Source organism: Pan troglodytes, chromosome 2 (genome assembly GCF_028858775.2).
Source record: "Pan troglodytes isolate AG18354 chromosome 2, NHGRI_mPanTro3-v2.0_pri, whole genome shotgun sequence".
Classification (NCBI taxonomy): domain Eukaryota; kingdom Metazoa; phylum Chordata; class Mammalia; order Primates; family Hominidae; genus Pan; species Pan troglodytes.
The window spans coordinates 145,514,152-145,538,146 of NC_086015.1; the positions used below are offsets into that span (position 1 = coordinate 145,514,152).

The 23,995-nt window shown below is 36.4% G+C and overlaps 1 protein-coding gene across 19 annotated transcripts in view; it reads right to left on the minus strand.

Annotated features, from left to right (window-relative positions):
- Window positions 1-644: 644 nt before the first annotated feature.
- Window positions 645-23,995, minus strand: part of XRN1 (5'-3' exoribonuclease 1) — a 144,222-nt gene continuing 120,871 nt past the window's right edge. For 6 of the 19 annotated variants that reach the window (XM_009446590.5, XM_016942098.4, XM_001161640.6 and 3 more), the window contains 6 exons: window positions 23,441-23,622; window positions 12,848-12,961; window positions 12,650-12,752; window positions 7,186-7,224; window positions 6,648-6,808; window positions 645-5,851 (listed from right to left, as the gene is read on the minus strand). In XM_009446590.5, coding sequence (XP_009444865.4) covers window positions 5,552-5,851; window positions 6,648-6,808; window positions 7,186-7,224; window positions 12,650-12,752; window positions 12,848-12,961; window positions 23,441-23,622 — 899 coding nt within the window. In that variant the 3' untranslated portion in view covers window positions 645-5,551. Of the gene's footprint in view, window positions 5,852-6,647; window positions 6,809-7,185; window positions 7,225-11,667; window positions 12,027-12,649; window positions 12,753-12,847; window positions 12,962-23,440; window positions 23,645-23,995 lie in introns of those variants that run through there. The other 13 variants (XM_063806291.1, XM_054681116.2, XM_009446589.5 and 10 more) reach the window with 8 other exon arrangements.

Genomic DNA, 23,995 nt, shown 5'->3' on the forward strand with positions numbered 1-23,995 from the left:
ACATATGTGTACATATAGACATGTGTACATATAGACATATGTGTACATACACACACACACATAGTGTATAGTGGAATACTACTCAGCTATAAAAAGGAATGAATTAGTGGCATTTGCAGCAACCTGGATGAGAATGGAGACTATTATTCTAAGTGAAGTAACCCAGGAATGAAAAACCAAATATCGTATGTTCTCACTCATAAGTGGGAGCTAAGCTATGAGGATGCAAATGCATAAGAATGACACAATGGATTTTGGGGGTCAGAGGGAAAGTGTGGGAAGGGGGCAAGGGATAAAAGACTACAAATTGTGTGCAGTGTATACTGCTCAGGTGATGGGTGAACCAAAATCTCACAAATCACCACTAAATAACTTACTCATGTAACCAAACACCACCTGTTCCCCAATAACCTATGGAAATAAAAAAAATTAAAAAATTGGCCAGGCATGGTGGCATGTGCCTGTAGTCCCAGGTACTCAGGAGGCTGAGGCAAGAGAATCACTTGAACCTGGGAGGTGAAGGCTGCAGGGAGCCGAGATCTCCAGCCTGGGCGACAGAGCAAGATTCTGTCTCAAAAACAAACAAACAAAAAGACTAATGTTTCTACTTTTGGTATCAGCATAGTAATAAAAGAACAAACAGCTTATAAAATCATTCTCAAGTCTTTAATTAAAATCCATAGAGCATTTAACATGAACAGATGTTTAAACTCTTTCAGTGACTCTCATATTTTAAAATCCTTTGCACAGCATCGTGAGGCTAATTTCATGCTAGAAATCTACGGATAACGTAACACCACAAAAATACATTCGGAGTCCATTCCAATGCAAGTTTAAAACACTTTAATTGGCAGACAATGTAAAGATATTTAAAAACAAAAATTACAAAATGAGCACATAAAAGTCTTCCCTTTTGAATTTTTAATAAAATACTTCTCTGTATAAGATCTAATGAAAAATTCCAGTTACTTATAAAATAGTTGAGAAAAGAAATCAATTAAGATATGTATCTATACATGTATGAATTACACTTTTGTTTAAATGAACAAAATGTTGAACACTTCGATGACAGCACAGCATCTATTACTCACATTAAACTAGATGAAAATACTCAAAGAAGCAGTTGGATACAGGCAAAAGAAAATATGATACTTAAAGCCAAAGGACAAAAAAATCCAAAAAATGAAAACAACCTCCCCATCCCCCACCAAACCCTTAACTGTAAGGGAAAGAAAGGAAGAGAGAACTTAAAGCTAACTATGGACCAAATTCTCATTCTTTTTAATGAGAAACAGCATGAGAATTTGGCTTCAAATTACTAAAACAGCTACAGAAACCTATTTGGCCTGGACAATTTAATAGTATACCAACTGCTGAAACAACCAAGTGCAGTTGGTGTACGGCTGGAGGAAAAAAAAAAGACTTTTTACAGGTTTAACTTTGTAAAAAAATGTATCTTTTGGAAACCATAGTCTCCTTCACAAATTGCACTTGAGATGGCTGAATGCATTGATTGAGCAAGGCATTATTATTTGTTCACTGACACACACACAAAAGCAGCTACAGATAGTTGACATTTTGGACTACTAAAACTATTTTATACATGTTTTTCTTCTTTAAGAAAAGGATCTATGATGTTTGTGAAACTTAACGGCCTGTCTGCTCTGCCATGTTTCTGGAGACTTGATGCTGATTCAACACTATCTCTTACTGTATTGGAGAAGTTTGATGGAAATATGAATAAAGTCAGTCCGAACGACATTAATTTCTGGAATTTTAAGCTTTATCTTGACTAGGAAAGGGAGCTCCTGCAAAACCGATGGTTTCACTGACAAAGCTTACAAAATGTATATACTGAGCACTGCCAGTTTGAGTACTATAATTTATCTCTAGAAAAATGACAAATGAACTTCTGCAATTGATTTTTAAAGACAGAGAACGACTTTCACAGCCACTTCTCTACAATAAATTAATTGTCTTCTACAGTAAATACAAAATTTGGAAGCAACATGATACCAAGAAATACAGCAAGCTCATAAGGCTGAGAAATTGTACAGTTGCTTTAAAAAACCGTGCTCTAAATAATGGGAAGAAGCGTGACAGAACTAACTTGAGTGAAGATCTGCACAGCTCTATCTCATATAATAAAGTAAAAATTAGACAACCACTATGAACAGTTATGACTAACACAAATAGAACACATAAATAAAAAGTGAGTAAAAAAGACCCTACAGTTTATCTATTTCCTTGTGCTAGAAAGATACGGTATAGTCCAAAAATGCAGTGACTGGGTATGTCTTATTTAACTGTTTTTCTTCTTCCATCTGCCTCCCCCTCTCTGCCTCCTCTCATTAAAACCAAGAATCTAGCTTAGTTTGGAAGTAGCAGTCTAAAATGAAAGCAGGTACCTGATCATAGAAAGAAACAATAAAAAAACTTGCATCAATAGTTCTTCATTCCTCCACCAATCGGGAAAAAAACCCTTCAATCTTTATTAGTTACCCCTTTGAAAAGCAAGAAAAATCTTAAATTGAAACCAAGGTTCAGTAGAGGTGACTTTAATTTTTTTCTGCAACTACAACTGAGTCTTAGATGTTTAAGACTTTAGTCTACATGATGTTTAAATCAATACATTCAGTCAAATTCTAACTTTGAGGTAATTATTAGGTAATGCAGGAAAATGTGAAAAGGAACGAGACTGGAAGGAGCAATCTTCAAAATTCACTTAAGTTGCTCAAAAAAGAAAAAACTTATTGAATAGAAATATTTAGAAATAATGTTTCAGTTAGGAGACAAAGGCTTAAATAGATTGAAGTGCTCTAGTTATGTGGAAACATAAAGCAATTTGGGGAATCTGTCCTATGCCCTAAACAGTCCACCATTTTCACAAAAAGTCCTCAGAAGATTCAAGTTGAATGAGCATATTTTTAAACTTTGGGGGTGGTCTTAGTCCACCCCATCTCAAAGAGAAAATTTTAAATTTCTTGAAGTCCAACTGCTTTTCAGATATACTCTAAATTCCAGGCCTATCAACAGGTTGTTTCCTCAACATGGGGCAGAAATGGCCTCTGCTTCTTACATCCTCCATAGGGAGGGCACATCTCCCATTGACCTCAGGCCCACATTTAGAATGGGTCTACAGGGGGAAAAGAATAGAGAATGCCTGACCACTATCCAGCCATTATGGAGCTCTCTCCTATCTTAATCTCTTTTCAGTTTTGACCTTTAGAATAATAATGTTAAAAAAAAAAAGTAAGGATAATAAAACTTTTTTCTTTTTTTTGAGACAGAGTCTTGCTCTGCTCTCCAGGCTGGAGTGCAGTGGTGCAATCTTGGCTCACTGCAGACTCTGCCTCCCGGGTTCAAATGATTCTCATGCCTCAGCCTCCCGAGTAGCTGGGACTAAAGGCATGTGCCATCACGCCCAGCTAATTTTTGTATTTTTAGTAGAGACAGGGCTTCATCATGTTGGCCAGGCTTGTCTGGAACTCCGGACCTCAAGTGATCCGCCTGCCTTAGCCTCCCGAAGTGCTGGGATTTGAGCCACTGCGCCTGGCTGGAAAATAAAACTCTTTCACTGCCTATCTGTATAGAACTGTCAGCTTGCTGTGTTCAAATATTGGTCAAGTATCCTTATGGGTTTAGTGCACTATGTCTACTGAAATTTCCCTTTGGAGTTTTCAGAAGATGGCAGGTGTTGCTTCTTCTATGCTCTAAAACAGATGTGAGCTGTATGCTATTTATATAACTGTCACACAGGAGTAATGAGTGAGGCAAATTCTCAATGCTGGAGTTTGTACAGCTGAGGTGAAACATTTCACACTTTAAAGTAGGAAGAGGTTAATATAACATTACTGTCACAATTTAACTTTTCTTTGTATTACCATAATAGATGTTTCCTTTAAAAACAAAGAGAGAGTTTATGAGGCAATAATTATAAACATTGAGGATTTACTTGAGCCTCATTACTCAAGATCCCACTACAGATAAAGAAACAATGTTGGGAACTGATAAACATCTGAACTTATGAAAATAACAGAAAATAAAATCATGGAAACTTATACGACTATGATAAATGACAGATAATGAATATTTCTCTCTTATACTGAAGGCACTGCTAATACACAAATATCCTGCTAACATTTAAACTCTGAAATCAGCAGTTAGTGAAAGGAGTCCATTTAGTTTAATACCAGCATTTTAAAAAACAAGCAAGACTACTTTAAGAGTCATGGCAGAGTTTCCAATGAGTTACATTAAAATCAGATATAACAAGCTGCTCCATATAAAGATTGTGGTTCCTACTTTTAAAAAAGTATGCTATAACTTACTTCCTTAAAAATATAAGCATATCACAAAAACTAAAGAATAAATATATATATATATAAAAACATAGGCCCTGCTGAGAAATCGTCATAAATTCTAAAATAATTTCAACAGTTACAGCTTGAACCACACATTCACATATGACATGCAAAGAGAGAATCCCAGCATCATTGAACAGCTCAGCATAAAGCTAAAAATATAGAATCAGAATGAAATAGGCAGTAAATAATGTATGTCACAAACTGATGACTGTGCCTCCTATATTGTAGCACACCTTGGAACTTAAACAACAATTAGAATTTCTTCAGTCCCAAGAAGCACTACATACCGACCAACTATGAAGCTCTCATAAAATGTCAGGTAAGCAAATAAAAAGCTATACAAAATAATACAGTTTATTAATTAACATGACTAATATTTCATATTTTATTTTGTTAGAAGATTAATTTGTAATCATTGTACCCTGTAGATTTTGAAACAATTTTACTAGAAATTACTAATGCTGGTTCTTGAGTAACCTAAAAAATTGTATTTACTCAAATTTAGAATGCTATTTATAGTTCTAAGCAGTTAGATGAAATATTCTGATTATTCTAAAGTTGCTTTGGTACAAAATTTAGAATAAAGCAAAACTGGCAGCACCACAACAAATGTGATCCTTTCACAGCAGGTCTAAAGACCCTCAGAGGCAACAAAGCATAAGTTAAAACACACATAAATAAGAGCCATTCTCCTGACAATTTTCTTACATCATTAAAAAGAGAAATAAAATCCACATTCAGTAAGTTATACTGGAGGCCCAAATTTCATGCTCCATGTAATTATTCCTCAATGATAGTGTAAAAAATGCTTATTATTGCTAACTGATGTCTAATTCATAGTTCAGGATGCTTCAATCATGAGGCCAATGATTAGAGTGGTACATTTTAATGTTTAGTCCACTGATACTGTGATATTATTTTAATGCAAGGTTTAATTTAGTTTTTTATTACAGATTTATTGAGGTATAATTGACATACAACAAACTGCACATACTTAAAGTGCACAATTTGATACACAGTCTTTTAAACAGCATGAAAAGTGCCTGATAACTTAAAAATGAAAAAATTTCAATTTACACATATTATTTTAAAATAGTACATTCTAATTTTTATGAGACATAGATATGTATTTATAAAAAGGTAGATGGAAAGAGAAGAAATTAACTTAATTCTAAGAGCCAAATTTACTCAGAAGGTTTAGAAACACCAAAATTAACAGCCAGTTTTCTTGATTTTCTTCTTGAAGAAGAGATTGGTGTTGACTTATGATGAGATATACTATGGCCTTGAGAGGCAGTTTCAACTTGAAAAGATGCAGGTTGAGCAATCGGAGAGGACTTCAAAGAAGCTGATGAGCTCTCCCGTGGACTTACTTTGACAATGTTGGAAGAATCTGGCTGGCTAGTCTGAACTGGAGTGGCTTGAGAACTCTGGGCTTCCTTATTCTCAAAGTTCTTTTTGTTTGCAACCCTTTTTTTAGTAACCTGTTAGGAATAAAAGCATCACTAATTAATAATGTAGGCAAAAAAATAGCTAGTGTTGGAAATTACCATAAACCATGCATGCTGTTAATATTTGTCAATCACAGCTGATCTGTGACTTCTACTTATAATTGCCAAGTAAGACTTTAGTAATTCAAAGGACTTAGTTACAAACAAAATATTTAAAATTCTTGGGCTGTGTGCAGTGGCTCACAACTGTAATATCAGCACTTTGGGAGGCCGAGGCAGGTGGATCGGTTGAGACCTAGGGTTCGAGACCATGGCAAAACCCCATCTCTACAAAAAAATTACAAAAACTAGACAGGCATGGTGGCACATGCCTGTAGCCTCAGGTACTCGGGAGTCTAAGATGGGAGGATCACTTGAGCCCAGGAAGTCAAGGCTGCAGGGAGTCGAGATTGTGCATGGGCTGCGTTCCAGCCTGGGCTACAGAGTGAGATCATTCTCCAAAAAAATGAATAATAATAATAATAATAATAATAATAATAATATTACAATTCTTCATAGGTTATTTTAAAAATATTTGTGATTTTATTTATATTACTGATTTTAATCAATCTGTATTAGAATAGCATATTACTTGGTACAATTATTATTTATTAGAACACAAACTCAGAAAGCAGAGACAGGTCAGACTTGTCAACCATTGCCTTCTTACTACCCACACTAGTACTGAACTTCTAGTTGGCACTGAATAAGTAAACTGAATAAAAAAATGTTTATCAATAGTCTTTCAGCATTAAACAAATAATTATCTTAAAAATATTATTTTTCTTACCTGCAGAGGTATAAACTGATTGTGCACACCCCCTGGTATTCCCCCAGCCATGGGCATGGTCCCAGAATATAAAGTATGATGGAAGGGCTTCCCAGGAACTGGCACCGATGGTCCCCATGGCATTGAGCCAAAGAGATGAGACGATGAAGGCATTATATTAGCTGTTAAAAACCAAGGAAAATTTTTCTTTTAGTAAAATGGTATAATCAAAGCTCTGAAATTTGAGACCTCCTTCTGCTAGCCTTTTTGGGCTTTTTTTTTCCCCTTTGGCAAAAGGCCTACACTTACTTCACCTATAATTACTCTTCCTTACAACATTCAACCTCAGGATCCTTTCCTAGGACTGTGTGGACTATCTACACAAATGAATTTATCATTATACTGGCCTGAAAAGGAGAATACTACTACTAATATCATATGCTGATACAAGTTTTAGGAATATTTGCAATTATATTTATAAAAAAAATAAAAGGGTCATGAAATTGTCCCTTGTGAGAGAAAAGCTTGGGCACAAATAGAGAAATCTTAAGGATCTCACCTGCCCCCAATGCATAGTTGCTTCCATAGTGATCCCAGCCTACAAAAAAACCAAAAAACCTCAAGTCCTGAAATCTCATCACCTTCATATGACAGGTAGAATCTTTCTTTTCTCTATTTTAATATTTGAAGTCAAGGCCTTTTTTCACTTACAGTTTGTTTATTAAAAATGTAATGAACCAATGGGTGCCAAATCTAATTTGTATATCTGAATCACTTGAGGAGTTTGTGAAATACAGATTCCTGGACAGGGCCTCAGACCTAGTAAGCCAGACTCTGAGGGGCCCTGGAGTTTGTATTAAGCTCCATAGGCGATTCTTATGGAGACAGCCTGTACCAGTACAGCATTTGAAAACTACATTAAACAGTGACATTCAAGGCACCAGCACACACCACTGAAGAAGATATGCACTATGTTCAAATATTCTTTTCATAGAGATAAAAAGCAGCCAGACCTGTAAAACAGTATAGCTTAATTAAAGTTCAGCTATTTAAGACATTTTTGGATTAGGAGAGAAGAATCATAATATATTTCAGTGTTATGAAATACACATACACAAATTCTAAGAAGAAGAAAACTTTTAATATGAAAAACACTAATAAGATTCAGAAAATTAGGCGAGGTGCAGTGGCTCATGCCTGTAATCTCAGCACTTTGGGATGCCAGGCATGGCACGTGGCTGTGGTCCCAGCTATTCAGGAGGCTAATGTGTGAGGATTGCTTGAGCCTGGGAGGTGGAGGTTGCAGTGAGCCAAGATCATGTCACTGCACTTTAACTTGGTTGACAGAGTGAGACCTAAGAAAAGTAGAAAATTAGGTCTTGAAACTATCTACGAGCAACTTTGGTGGGAGTCATAATGCTAAGAAGGTCTATTTAAAAGATGCTATGCTAATCTTATACAATGGTCAACTCCGTAATTTCCCCAATAAATCACTGTTACAAATATGAAATACATATTCCTCAACTGGGACATTTTACATCACAAATTTTTTTATACCATAAAATAGAAATTTACAAAATAACTTTAAAATGTTAATCTAATGCTTAAGTTGTTCTCTGCTGATTAACCTCCAAATATCTTGGCATTTATGTATTTACATATTTTAACTGGAATATTTGGAGAACACCTTTATAGGACCAAAAGCATTCCAATTATAACCTTAAAATTATTAGTAGGTATGAATAAACTAATCAACATGAAAAAGGTTAAAATATCAATAATAAATGGGGAAAACAAACATTCCTCTTAAAAATATATGATCATAAGACAATTCTTCTTTAGAGAAGTTTGTGTGCAAACTTTTAGGTACCCTACACATACTAATTACTTAAAATTAATCTATACATAGCTACTGTATTCATTTTTGAATGTGAAGCAGCAGCAGTCAAATTAGATTTTATAAGTTATGGTGATACTATTATATTGAGCTATATAAAAACATCAGATCCATTACGTCATGAAAACTTTATGACTAAAACATTGTTGGCTGGGCACAGTGGCTCATGCCTGTAATCCTGGCACTTTGGGATGCCGAGGCTGGCGGATCCCTTGAGCCCAGAGTTTGAGACCAGCCTGAACAACATGGTGAAACCCTGTCTCTATAAAAAGATACAAAAATTAGCCAGGTGTGGTGGTGCGTGCCATAGTCCCAGCCACTTGGGAGGCAGAGGTAGGAGGATCAACTGAGCCCAAGGAGGTTGAGGCTGCAGTGAGCCCTGATCATGCCACTGCACTCCAGCCTGGGTGACAGAGTGGGACTCTGTCTCAAAAAAAAAAAAAAAAAAAAAAAAAAAAAATCCAAGTCTGTCGTCTGTTTTTTTTTTTTTTTTTTTTTGAGACCTAGGCTACAGTGCAGTGGCACAATCTTGGCTCACTGCAGCCTCCGCCTCACAGGCTCAACTGATCCTCCTGCCTCAACCTCCTGAATAGCTGGAACTACAGGCACATGGCACCACACTCAGCTTAATTTTTTCCATCTTTTGTAGCAGTAAGGTCTCCCTATGTTGCCTAGGCTGGTCTTGAACTCATGGCTCTAGTGATCCTCTGAGCTCAGCCTCTCAAAGTGCTGGGATTACAGGTATGAGCCACCACACTCAGCTATCTGTTTTCAAAGCCCATGCTTTTGTTACTGTACTGCACTGGCATTCCTTTGACTGTATAAACAATGTTTTGTTTTGGTTTGGTTTGGGCCTTTGGGGGTTTTCTTGAGATAGGCCTTCCAAAGTGCTGGGATTATAAGCATGAGTCAACAAGCCTGGCTCAGACTTGGATTTTGATGCCAGTTCTGCTAGATAGTAACTTATGACCTTAGACAAATTACATTTAAAAAAAAAATCAAAATACTACATATACATTGTACTAAAAAAGATTTTCTTTTTCTTTTTTTTTTTTTTTGAGACAGAGTCTAGCTCTGTCACCCAGGCTGGAGTGTAGTGGCACGATTTCAGCTCACTGCAACCTCTGCCTCCTGGGTTCAAGCGATTCTCCTGCCTCAGCCTCCTGAGTAGCTGGGACTACAGGTGTGTGCCATCACATCCAGCTAATTTTCGAATTTTCGTATTTTTAGTAGAGACGGTTTCACCATGTTGGTCAGGCTGGTCTCGAACTCCTGACCTCAAGTGATCCACCCACCTCGGCCTCCCAAACTGCTGGGATTACAAGCGTGAGCCACTGCGCCCGGCCTAAAAAAGATTTTCAACAGAAAACAGCAGACATCTGTTCTACTCCAGGTTTAACTGTTTTAGATATTTCCACACTGTTCAATTATTTGCTTATGCTACTTGTTAATAATTTATTAATTTTAGGCATTTTTAGGTCTACTGACTTCCTATTCAGATAGAACAAAATTTAGTTTTTTTGCATTACCCCTCACTACTTACCCTGTACTCCCAATGTAAGTACATTACATCATTTGTTTAAATATACAAGCAGTGTTATCTATTTGTGGTATGTGGCTATGTAAATATTATCACTGCAGAGCCAAGCTGGGTACTCTGATAATGTTTCTTTTCTTGTAAAAAGAGATCCATTATGTATTTTCTTGTAAAACCTTTTGTTTTTACTTGAGTTAGTCATTATCTTCTTTTTTTTTTTTTTTTGAGACAGGTCTCATTCTGTCACCCAGGCTGGGGTGCAGTGGCACGATCACAGCTCACTGCAGCCTTGACCTCCCAGGCTCAAGTTATCCTCCTGCCTCAGCCTCCCAAGTAGCTGGGACTATAGGTGCATGCCACCATGTCTGGCTACCTTTGTATTTTTTGTAGATTAGAGATGGGGTTTTATCATGTTGCCCAGGCTGTTTTGCCACGTTGCCCAGGCTAATACTTATTTTTTAAAAGCTTAGTCTTGCTCATATCAATTCTTTAGGAAAAATATAATAAAAGCTGCTTAGTCTTCTCTATACCCATCCTTAATGTTTTCCCATTGCTCATCTATTAATAACCTTCCTTACTGCCAAGACTTCCCTCTGCCTGTCTAGTTGGGACTAGTCACTTTCTAGACCCACTGAGCAGCTGGCATCCTGGGATTTCCATTCATTGTATAACTATACTACATCTACAATTTGTTATTTTGATTTCCTAATTTTCTTTTAGTTTTTAAACTACTGCTTTGTTTTGTTGGAGCATGTAATTCAGTAGCTTCTTAAGAAAGGGTAGGCAAGGCATGAAGGCTCACGCTTGTAATCTCAGCATTTTTGAAGGCTGAAGTGGGAGGATTGCTTGAGTCCACGACTTTGAGACCAGCCTGGGCAACATAGTGAGACCTTGTTGCTTAAAAAAAAAAGGGTACATAAGAAATAAATTTGCGTATCTGAAAATATCTTTGTGTCTCCTTTGTATTAGATTCACAGTTTGGCTATACAGAGAAATTAGGATGAAACTCATTCTGCCTCAGGGTTTTGAGTTATTCAATGCTTTCTGGCTTCTAGGCACTGTTCAATAGTGCAGTACCATTCTAATTTTTGATCTTTGTACATATTTCTTCTCTGAATCTCTTAGGACCACCTTTTTATCACTAGTATTCGGAATCTGAAGATAATCTGTGTCTTTATTCATTGTGCTCAACATTTGGTGGCTCTTTTAGAGATGCATATCGTTTTGTTTTAGAAAAGTTTATTATTTTTTTGACACTTACCTCCTTTCCTTCATCTCTGATCTCTTTTTCTGGAACTCTAATAAGGTGGGAGCTGGATCTGTGCACTAAATCTCTGTTCTTTCTTATTTTACAGCTTTTATCTTCCTTGGCTTTGCTAGGACTTTATCTACTAAATTTTAAAATTTTACTTAACAATTTTACCTGTACTCTATTCTTTCTTCATCTTTCAATTTCCTATCTGGGGAGAAGGGTATGACTGGCTACAATCTGAGAACAGGATGAGAAAAAGGGAACTTTTCCTTGATCTTTGTGTTTTCAGTCTCACATTCCATTCTCTTCTCTGCCTGGTATTCCCATATCTAGATAGCTCCTCTAGAAAACACACCTCCAGTTTTTTGCTTGCAGAGGTCTGGCTGCGTCACAGAGGGAAGACGGGGGTAGTCTCACCACTTCGCACATAGACTTTCAACCAATCCCTCTCTTTTCAGCACATGCCTCCTCTTTATCTTCTCTAATAGTTTCTGATGCCTCCAAGTTCTGAACCTCTTGGGAACGGCGAGGGACAATCTACTTATGCTCATTTGTAGTCTCTTCTACAGGCACTTTAGCTTGTAGCTTTTAAACTTGCTCTGCTAAAATGGTTACTTCTGCAGTTGTTTTTCTCAACACAAACTCTTTTCAAATCTCTAATCTGCTGATATTTCTTCTATGTCTTCATCCTCGCAGATTTACACTTTTGAAATCCTTTATTATTCAGTTTAATGAGAAGAGATAACTGCATGTCATAAATTTAATCAGTATTATTCACCTTTCTAATGCTTATTGTAAGCATTAGATATTTAGAATTCCTGGAGTATTACCTGGCAGTAGATGCAGAAAAGGGATTTTCTAAACTTAAATAAATTATTGGCTTTAAAACAATAATAATTAAGATAAAGGGAAGCCAACTGCTATTAGGAAAAAAGCTGAGTGATTTAGAAAATCTCAGAACTTAAGATTTAGAATTACAAAATGTTAGTCTCAACAAGATTTTGGACATAGTCTACTACCAATAAGAAAATACAGTCCTGAAGAAATTACATGATTTTTTTTTTACCTTTTGATGTCTAACTTAAACACAAATTTATCTGTTAGCAGCTATTGGAGAGTAAGGGCCTGCCCACTCAACCTCTTCTTACTACTCTAGCCATACTAGAGGCTGTAGGAAGAGAATGGTACTTTTAGATGAATCTGCAGGCTGTGGCTTTAGGCTTTCTCACAATTTCTTCTTACATTCCTAGATATTTGAGTACATTCTTGATTTCTTAAAAGAGCTTAGTAAAAATAACCACTCAATGACAAATACTTATAAATGAAAAATATCTTACCAGTAGGTGGGGGAAAGACTGGAGGAATGGTTCCAGGTGGTACAGCTGAAGGATAATTTGCAAATACTGGTGAAGGCAAAGGGAAATTCATGCCTAAGGAGCCCTGTGGAAGTATTTAAAAGTTACAAGACAATGCAATACAAGCTTTCTATAGGGACTAATAAAAATTTTAATAGAGAAGTCATGGACAGTTCTTACCAACTGTTGTAAAGCAAAAAGTGCAGCTTTTTCTTTGGCTTCATTTTCAGAGTGGCACTGTGGCCCATGTACCAGTAAGCCATTAGATAATTTTACTTGGCAAACGGTCATTGTCTAAAAAAAGAGAATATATATGTCTATGAAATTCTCTGTCTAGGAAGTTGACCTCTCCCAAAGTTTAGTCTAAATAAGTAAAATAATTTTATCAAGAATTTAAAAAAGGGCTTTCAGTTCAAGTTTTCAATTGCCAGGCAAAAATTTTAGAGTTGTTGCCTTATCTTTTTCAGTGTTTACAAAATAAAAAGCTTTCTAAGCTGGCTGAAGGGTCAATCCACCTAATGCAAATGAAAGCCAGCAAAACTGTTTTCTTTATACAAGGAGTTGACAAACTATGGAGTTCTGCCTCTTTTTGTAAATAAAGTTTTACTGGAACATGGCCACATCCATTCTAATGGCTACTTTCACACTGTAACTGTAGAGTTCGGAAGCTGTGATAGAGACTATCTGGCCCACAAGGCCTAAAATATTTACTATCTGACTCTTCACAGAAAAAATTTGCTGACTCATGTTTATACCATCCTTTACTTAGGAGATATTTTGGTAAGATAAGTTAATTGCCAAAATATAAAAGACTCAGAGATTCTGATGTGTTTTCTACTCATATTTAAATTATAACTATATTATACTTTAATTTTCTGTTTTATAAAAAAGCTTGTTTTGTTTTGGTTTACCCTAATTTTTTTTAAAAAATAGATTTGGGAGTACAAATGCAGTTACATGGATATACTACGTAGTGGTGAAGTATGGACTTTAGTGTACCCATTGCCTGAATAGTATACATTGTACCCAGTAGGTCATTTCTCATCCCTCACATCCCTCTTAACCATCCCATCTTTTGAAATCTCTAATGTCTATTATTCCACTCTGTATGTCCATGTTTAGTTCCCATTTATAAATGAGTACATGTGATATCTGACTTTCTGTTTCTGAATTATTTCACTTAGGATAATGGCCCCCAGTTCCATTAATGTTGCTACAAGATACGTGATTTCATTCTTTTTATGGCTGGATAATATTACATGGTGTGTGTATAGGATAGTAGTACATGGTGTGTGTATACACAAACACACACACACACGCACGCACATATACCCACACACATTTTCTTTACCCAATCATCCACTGATGGACACTTAGGTTGATTCCATATCTTTGCTACTGTGAATAGTGCTGTGATAAACATACAAATGCAGGCATACTTTTTATATAATGATTTCTTTTCCTGGGGTAGATACCCAGAAGTGAGATTGCTGGATTAAATCATAGTTCTATTTTTAGCTCTTTGAGAAACCACCATACTGTTTTCATACAGGTTGTACTAATTTACATTCCAACCAACAGTGTATAAACACTCCCTTTTTGCTACATCCTTGCCAAAATCTGTTTTTTGACTTTTTAATAATAGCCATTCCGCCTGGTATGAGATGGTATCTCATTGTGGCCCTAAAATCTGCACTTCTCTGGTAATTAGTAATGTTGAACATTTCTTTCATGTTTGTTGGCAACCCCTTGAGATGTCTTCTTTTGAGAAATGTTCACTCATGACCTTTGCCTGTTTTTAATGGGGTTATCTGTTTTTTACTTGTTGAGTTCCTTATAGATTCTGGATATTTAGTCCTTTGTCAGATATATAGTTTGCAAATACTGTAGATTGTCTGTTTACTCTGTTGATTATTTCTTTTGCTGTGCAGGAGCTTTTTAGTTAAGTCCCATTTGTCTATTTTTGTTTTTGTTGCATTTGCTTTTGAGATTAGTCATAAATCTTTGTCTAGGCCAATGTCCAGAAGTTTTTCCTAGGGTTTCTTATAGGATTTTTATTGTTTCAGGTCTTACATTTAAGACTCATTTCATGAGTTCTCTATATATTCTGGATATTCTTTATCAGATATATCATTAGGAAGTATTTTCTCTTATTCTATGAGTTACCTTTTTCACTCTTGTTATTGTCTTTTGATGCACAAAATGTTAAAATTTCCATGAAGTACAATTTGTCCATGTTTTCTTTCGTGGCCTGTGCTTCTGGTGTCATATCCCAGAAATCACTGCCAAATCCAATGTTGTGAAGCTTCTGCCCTAAGTTTTCTTCTAAGACTTTTATAGTTTTAGGCCTTATCTTACATTTAGGTATTTGATCCATTTTGAGTTAATTTTCATATATTATGTCAGTTAGGTAAGGGCTAACTTCATTCTTTAAAATGTGAATATCCAGTTACCCAGCACCATTTGCTGAAAGATCATCCACTTCCTTTTTTTTTTTTTTTTTTTTTTTTGAGATGGAGTCTCACTCTGTTGCCCAGGCTGGAATGCAGTAGCGTGATCTTGGCTCACTGCAACTTCTGCCTCCCAGGTTCAAGCAATTCTCCTGCCTCAGGCTCCCAAGTAGCTGTGATTACAGGTGCATGCCATCATGTCCAGCTAATTCTTTGTATTTTTAGTAGAGATAGGGTTTCACCATGTTGGCCAGGCTGGTCTTGAACTCCTGACCTCAAGCGATCCGCCTGCCTCAGCCTCTGAAAATGCTGGGATTACAGGCATGAGCCATTGCGCCCGGCTATCCACTTCCAATTGAATGGTCTTGACAACTTGTCAAAAAATATTTTGAACATGTATGCAAGGGTTTATTTTTGGGCTCTCTGTTCTATTCCATTGGGATTTTGATAGGAGTTGCACTGAATTTGTAGACTGCTATGGGTAGTATTGAGATCATAACAATATTAAGTTTTCCAATCCACGAACAGAGTGTGTTTCTATTTGTCTTTTTACAAGTCTTTCAGCAACATTTTGTAGTTTTCGGTGTATAAGCACATCATTTCCTTTGTTACTTTTATTCCTTAGCATTTTATTATTTTTGATACTATAAATAGTTTTGATACTATCATAGTTTTCTTAATTTCCTTTTCAGATTTTTCACTGTTAGTGTATAAAAATACAACTGATTTTTGTGAGTTGATTTTGTATTCTGCAACTTTGCTGCATTTATTAGTTGGGATTTTTTGTGGAATCTTTAGAGTTTTCTACTATAAGATCATATCATCTGCAAACGGATACTGCTTTACTTCTTCCCTTCTAATTTAGATGTCTTTTATTTATTTATTTTTCTTACTTAATTGCTCTGGACAGAACTTCCATTACTGTGCTGAATAGAAGTGGTGAAAGCAGGCATCTTTGCCTTGGCCCTGATTTTAGAAAAAACTGCTTTCTGTTTTAGGTTAGAGGGTATCAAGAACTGGATATAAAGAGAATAAAACAACTTTCTTGCGGTCAGTAGGTCTCAAAGTGCAGTCTGGGGATAGCTGAGGGTCTGTGAGACCCTTTCAGGGAGGCACTGAGATCAAATTTTCATAATTATATATGCATATATTTTTTAGAGTTGGGGTCTCACTCTGTTGCACAGGCTGGAGTACAGTGGTGTGATCAAGGCTCACTGTAGCCAACTACCAGGTTTAAGCAATCCTCTCACATCAGCCTCCTGAATAGCTGAGAATATAGGTGGGTACTACCACGCTTAGCTGTTTTTAAAGTTTTTTTAGAGATGATGGTCGGGCACAGTGGCTCATGCCTGTAATCTTAGCACTCTGGGAGGCTGAGGCAGGCAGATCACCTGAGGTCAGGAGCGTGAGACTAGCCTGGCCAACATGGTGAACCCTGTCTCTACTAAAAATACAAAAATTAGCCGGGTGGGGTTGCATGTGCCTGTAGTCCCAGCTACTCAGGAGGCAGGAGAATCGCTTGAACCTGGCAGGTGGAAGCTGCAGTGAGCTCGTGCCACCGCACTCTAGCCTGGGCGACAGAGCGAGGTTCTGTCTCCAAAAAAAAAAAAAAAAAAAAAAAATTTCTTTTTAAAGAGATGAGTTCTAGGCCAGGCACGGTGGCTCACACCTATAATCCCAGCACTTTGGGAGGCCGAGGCAGGTGGATCACGAGGTAAGGAGTTCGAGACCAGCCTGACCAACATGGTGAAACCCCGTCTCTATTAAAAATACAAAAATTAGCCGAGCGTGGTGGCGTGCACCTGTAATCCCAGCTACTCAGGAGGCTGAGGCAGGATAATCGCTTGAACCCGGGAGGCGGAGGTTGCAGTGAGCTGAGATCACAGCACTGCACTCCAGCCTGGGTGACAGAGCGAGACTCTGTCTCAAAAATAAAGAGATGAGGTCTTGCCCAGGCTGATCTCAAACTACTGAGCTCAAGTGATCCTTCTGCCTCAGCCTCCTGAGTTGTTGGGCTTACAGGTGTGAGCCACCGCATCTAGCGCATGATAATATTGAGGTGCTATGCTCTTTTTCGCATTACTTTTTCTTATTTCCTACTTTCTCACAAGTATATGGAGGACAAAAATGTTTATTGATAAGGTTTCAGATTCCACACTGCAAGATTCCACACTGCAACTAACCTTAAACAAAATACCACTCTAAAGGTTTTTTTTTTTTTTTTTTTTTTAAATGGAGTTTTGCTCTGTCATGCGCCACCACACCCGGCTAATTTTTGTATTTTTAGTAGAGATGGGGTTTCACCACACTGGCCAGGCTGGTCTCGAACTCCTTACCTCAAGTGATCTGCCTGCCTTGGCCTCCCAAAGTGCTGGGATTACAGACGTGAGATACCATGCCTGGCCCACTTTTAAGTTTTAATGTAATATTAAAGTATAGCCAAAACTATCTGAAAAGGCTATTAAGATTCTCTTCATTTTTCTAATTTTGTATCTGTATGAGGACATAGATTTCTACAAAAAAACACATATCACTAGGGATTGACAGTATTAAGCAGACAGGAGAATCTAGCTTCTCCTATTACTATTGTGGTGAGAAGGATTTTTAAAATGTAGAGCAGGACGGGCATGGTGGCATGTGCCTGTAATCCTAGCACTTTGGGAAGCCAAGGTGGGAGGATTGCTTGAAGCCAGCCTGGGCAACAAAATGACACCCCATCTCTTTAAAAAAAAAATTCGAGTAATATCACTCTTCTAACTAAATTTTTTAAGTAGTTAATATTTTTTACTTTCTATTTTTTTTGTTTCTAGTTTTATGAATACATAATAATTATAACACACATTTATGGGGTACATGTGATATTTTGATACAAGGATACAATGTATAATGATCAAATCAGAGTAACTGAGATATCCATCACCTCAAGTATTTATCATTTTTGCTGTGTTAGGAACATTTCAATTCCACTCTTTTGGTTATTTTAAAATATATATTATTGGTTTTTTTTTTCAGTTTTTTTATTTTTTATTATTTTTATTTTTTTTACTATAAGTTTTAGGGTACATGTGCACAACGTGCAGGTTTGTTACATATATATACATGTGCCATGTTGGTGTGATGCACCCGTTAACTCTTCATTTAACATTAGGTATCTCTCCTAATGCTATCCCTCCCCCCTCCCCCCACCCCACAACAGTCCCCAGAGTGTGATGTTCCCCTTCCTGTGTCCATGTGTTCTCACTGTTCAATTCCCACCTATGAGTGAGAACATGTTGTGTTTGGTTTTTTGTCCTTGAAATAGTTTGCTGAGAATGATGGTTTCCAGTTTCATCCATGTCCCTGCAAAGGACATGAACTCATCATTTTTTATGGCTGCATAGTATTCCATGGTGTATATGTGCCACATTTTCTTAATCCAGTCTATCGTTGTTGGACATTTGGGTTGGTTCCAAGTCTTTGCTATTGTGAATACTGCTGCAATAAACATACGTGTGCATGTGTCTTTATAGCAGCATGTTTTATAATCCTTTGGGTATATACCCAGTAATGGGATGGCTGGGTCAAATGGTATTTCTAGTTCTAGATCCCTGAGGAAATGCCACACTGACTTCCACAATGGTTGAACTAGTTTACAGTCCCACCAACAGTGTAAAAGTGTTCCTATTTCCCCATATCCTCTCCAGCACCTGTTGTTTCCTGACTTTTTAATGATCGCCATTCTAACTGGTGTGAGATGGTATCTCATTGTGGTTTTGATTTGCATTTCTCTGATGGCCAGTGATGATGAGCATTTTTTCATATGTCTGTTGGCTGCATAAATGTCTTCTTTTGAGAAGTGTATATCTTGAGAAGTGTGTATATATATACACACACACACATTTTCTTCATCCATTTATCCATTGGTGGACACTTAGGTTGATTTTGTATCTTGGCTTTTGTGAATAGCACTGCAATAAACATGAGAGGACAAATATCTCTTACATATACTGATATTTTTTCTTTTGGACCTATACCCAGCAGTGGAATTGCTGGATCATATGGTAGGTCTATTTTTATCTTTTTGAGCAATTTCCATGCTGTATGTCCTTCATAGTGGCTGTACTAATTTACATTTCCACCAACAATGTATGAGGGTTTCCCTTTCTCTGCATCCTTACCAGCATCCATTATTGCCTGTTTTTTATTTTTTGGTAAAAGCCATTTTAATCGGAGATATATCATTGTAGTTTTGATTTGCATTTCTCTAATGTAGTGATGTTGAGCATTTTTTCATATACCTGTTCGCCATTTGTATGTTTTCTTTTTAGAAATGTTTGCTGAGATCATTTGCCCATTAAAAATTTTTATAGTTATATTTTATTTTTTAAAAATTCAACTTTTGTTTGACACATGGGGGTATACGTGCAGGTTTGTTACATGGGTATATTGCATTTGCCCACTATCAAATGGGATTTTTTGTTTTTTTTCTCGTATTGTTTGAGCTCCTTATATATTCTGGCTATTAATATCTTGTCAGATGGGTAGTTTGCAAATATTTTCTCCTCTTCTGTGTATTGTCTTTTCACTTTGTTGATTGTTTCCTTTGTTGTGCAGAAGCTTTTTAAGCTTGATGTGATACCGTTTATGCATTTTTGCTTTAGTTGCCTGTGCTTTTGATGTCTTACTTATCTTTGCCCAAATCAATGTACTGGAGTGTTTCCCCAGTGTTTACTTCTAGCAGTTTAATAGCTACAGATCTAACATTTAAGTCTTTAATACATTTTGATTTGATTTTTGAAAATGGTGAGAGATAAGCACTTAGTTTCATTCCCTTAAATATGGATATCTAGTTGTCCCAGGATCATTTACTGAAGGGGCTGTTCTTTCCCTAACATATGTTCTTGTCATCTTTATAAAAAATAAGTTGACTGTAACTGTGTGGATTTATTTCTGGATTCTCTATTCTGTTCCATTGGTCTCTGTCTGTTTTTAAGCCAGTACCATGTTGTTTTGGTTATATAACTTTGCAGTATAATGCCTCCAGCTTTGTTCACTTTGCTCTGGATTGCCGTAGCTATTCAGGGTCGTGTGCGGTTCAAGATAAATTTTAGGATTTTTTTTTTTTTCTATTTCTGTCAAGAATGTCATCGGTATTTTGAGAGGAGTTGCACTGTATCTGCAGATTGCCTGGGGGTGGTATAGACATTTTAACAATATTGAGTCTTCCAATACATGAACATGGACAGTCTTTCCATTTCTTTGTGTCTTCTTCAATTTCTTGCATCATTGTTTTATAATAAGTTTTCATTGTAGAGATCTTTCACTGCTTTGGTTAACTTGATTAATTTCTAGGTATTTTATTTATTTGTAGCTATTCTGCAGGGGATTAATTTCTTGGTTTCTTTTTCAGATTGCTGTCAGTATATAGAAATGTGACTGATTGTACGTTGATTTTGTATCCTACAACTTCACTGAATTTATCAATTCTAATAGTTTTTTTCTAAATATAAGATTATATTGTCTACTAACAAGAGTAGTTTGACTCCTTCCTTTCCCTTTTGGATGCCTTTTATTTATTTCTGTTGTCTAATTGCTCTGGCAAGGATTTCCAGTACTATATTAACAGTGGTGAAAGTGGGCATCCTTGTCTTGTTTCCAGAATTTAAAGGAAAGGATTTCATTTTTCCCCCATTCAGTATGATACTAGCTGTGGGTTTGTTGTTGTTTATTATGTTGAGGTATGTTCCTTCTATACCCAGTTTGTTGAGAGCTGTTATCATAAAGAGATGCTGAATTTTATCAAACACTTTTTCAGTTAGTATTGAAATGATCATATGGTTTTTGTTCTTCATTTTGTTGATGTGTCACAGTTATTGACTGCATATATTTAAACATCCTTGCATACCTGGGATGAATCCCACTTGATCATGATGAATTATCTTTTTAATGTGCCTTTGAATTCAATTCACTAGTATTGTGTTGAAGATTTTTATATCTACTTCATCAGATATATCAGCCTGTAGTTCTCATTTTTTGTGGTGTCTTTCTTTGGTTTTGGTATCAGGGTAATACTGGCAAGTTTGGAAGTATTTTCTCCTCCTCAAGTTTTTGGAACAGTCTGAATAGAACTCTTATTAGCTCTTCTTTCAGCGTTTGGCAGAATTCAGTAGCGAAAACACCAGGTCCTGGTCTACTTTGATAAGAGGCTTTTTACTACCGCTTCCATCTTGTTAATGTTGTTCTATTCAAGTTTTGGATTTCTTCATGGTTCAATCTTGGTATGTTTTTATGTGTCTCGGAATTCATCCATTTCTTCTAAGTTTTCCAATTTACTGCATATAGTTGCTCATAATAGTCTCTAAAATATTTTGAATTTCTGTGTTATCAGATGTAATGACTCCTTTTTCATCCCTGATTTTATTTATATGGATATTCTCTCTTTTACAGTCCGGCTAAAGGTTTGTTGATTTTGCTTATCTTTTTAAAAAAAAACAACTTTTTCTTTCATCGATCTTTTGTACTATTTTTAGTATCAATTCATTAATTTCTGCCCCAATCTTTATCATTTCTTTTCTTCTAATAATTTTGGGTTTGGTTTCCTCTTGCTTTTCTAGTTATTATTTATTTAAAAAATTTGTATAAACGTAAGGGGTGCGAGTGCAATTTTGTTACATGGATTTATTGCAGAGTGGTAAAGTCTGGGCTTTTCTTATATTCATCACCTGAATTATGTACATTGCATACATTGCAGCCATTAAGTAATTTCTCACCATCTACTCCCTGCCCATCTCCCACCCTTCCAAGTCTCTATTATTTCACACTCTATATCCCTATGTACACATTATTTAGCTCCCACTTATAAATGAGAACATGTGGTATCTGTTCTGAGTTGTTTGCTTAAGATAATGGCCTCAGTTCCATCCATGTTGCTGCAAAAGACATGGTTTCATTCTTTTTTAAAATGTCTGAACAATATTCCGTTGTGTATATATACACCACATTTTCTTTATCCAATCATCTGTTGATGGACCCTTAGGTTGATTCTACATCTTGGCTATTGTGACTAGTGCTGCAATATACATACAAATCAGGTATCTTTTTTATACAATTTCTTTTCCTTTAGATAGATACCCAGTAGTGTGACTGCTGGAACTAATTCTTCAAGACACACTGTTAGGTTGTTTATTTGAAGTGTCTGTACTTTTTGGATGTAGGGATTTATTGCTATAATATTCCCTCCTAGTACTAGTTTTGCTGTATCCTACAGGTTTTGGTATGTTGTGTTTCCATTTTCATTTGCTTCAGGAAAATTTAAAATTTTCTCTTAATTTCTTCATTGACCCAACGGCCATTCAGAAACATAATGTTTAATTTCCATTTATTTGTATAGTTTCCAAAGTTCCTCTTGTTATTGATTTCTGGTTTTATTTCATTATGGTCAGAAAATATACTTGATTGAATTTTAATTTTTTGAATTTTGTGAGACTTGTTTTGTGGCTTAACATTTGGTTTATCCTTGAGAATGTTCCATTTGTTGAGGAAAAGAATGTATATTCTACAGCTGTTGGATGAAATGTTCTACAGATGTCTATTAGGTGAAAGTTATTTTTAATAAACAATGGATTAATAAACATATAGGTTTACTTGTAATATTTTATATATATATATATATATATGTATGTTTCAGAGACAAGGTCTTGCTCCGTTGCCCAGGCTGGAGTGCAATGGCATAATCGTGGCTCACTGAAGTCTTGACCTCCTGGGCTTCCGTCCTCCTGCCTCAGCCTTGTGAGCAGCTGGGACTACAGGCTCACAACACACATGGCTAATTTTATTTTTATATTCTTTTGTAGAGATGAGGTCTTGCTTTGTTGCCCAGGCTGGTCTTGAACTCCCAGCCTCAAGCTGTCCTCCCACCTTGGCCTCCCAAAGTGCTGAGTTACAGGCATGACCCACTACAACTGGCCAATTTTTTTTTGTTTTAATTTCAAACACAGTAAATATGGATATAAGTAAACAAAATCTCTTTGGGGTCCTCCAAAAAAAGTGTGAAGTTTCTGAGACCAAGAAGTTTGAAAATTGCTACTGTAGGCCAAGATCCCTGGCTCTATTAGTTTGAGGAATCTTGCCAGGATACCTGCTGCCCAGTTCCTCCCTGTCAGCTTCTCTTAGGGCTTTGGTTATGTATAAATATTAGAGCTAGGGTAAGAAGCATAAATCTATGCTGCTCATAAAGTTAAGAAAAATAGGCCCCATTTTATTTTTTCTAGCTAAACATTTTCAACCGATTTATTTAAGCTTAATGTTAAATAATTTATATAAATAGAACAGTAGTATACTATACCTGTGGCGTCCTAAGAAAGGAGAAATCAGGTTGTGGCATTCCAACAAGGGAACAAATTCGAGAAAGTTCAGTTACTGGTGTGGATACAGGAGGGATCTGGCTGGGGGCAGGCCAACACATATTGTCCATAGACTGAACATTATGGTACTCATTAGCACTGTGAGGCTTGTTCATATAAGATGCTACCAAAAAAGAGAAAAGAGTCTATCTTTATTAATAAAATACTATCTCAAATTATGCACTTATTGTAGGGTTTTATAGAAGAGCAAGCAGGAAACTGCTAAAAAGTGAAGTGAATTGCTTAAGGCCACCCATTATTAAATAACAGAATCAGGATTTCAGGTGGCTCTAGTTCCAAATCCTGGACTCTAGCAGTACAACCTACCATCCAAGTGACTGTCAGCTTACCTTCAGTGGTCCTCTGGCCACACACCTTATAAATTTGGTCGAAAACCTTGAGAAATTCAGTTAGACGCTATAGAGCCACCAACTGCATTAAAAAGATGAGTCTTCCATGAAGCACATATAAACAACTATTTAGTACTTCCTAAAATT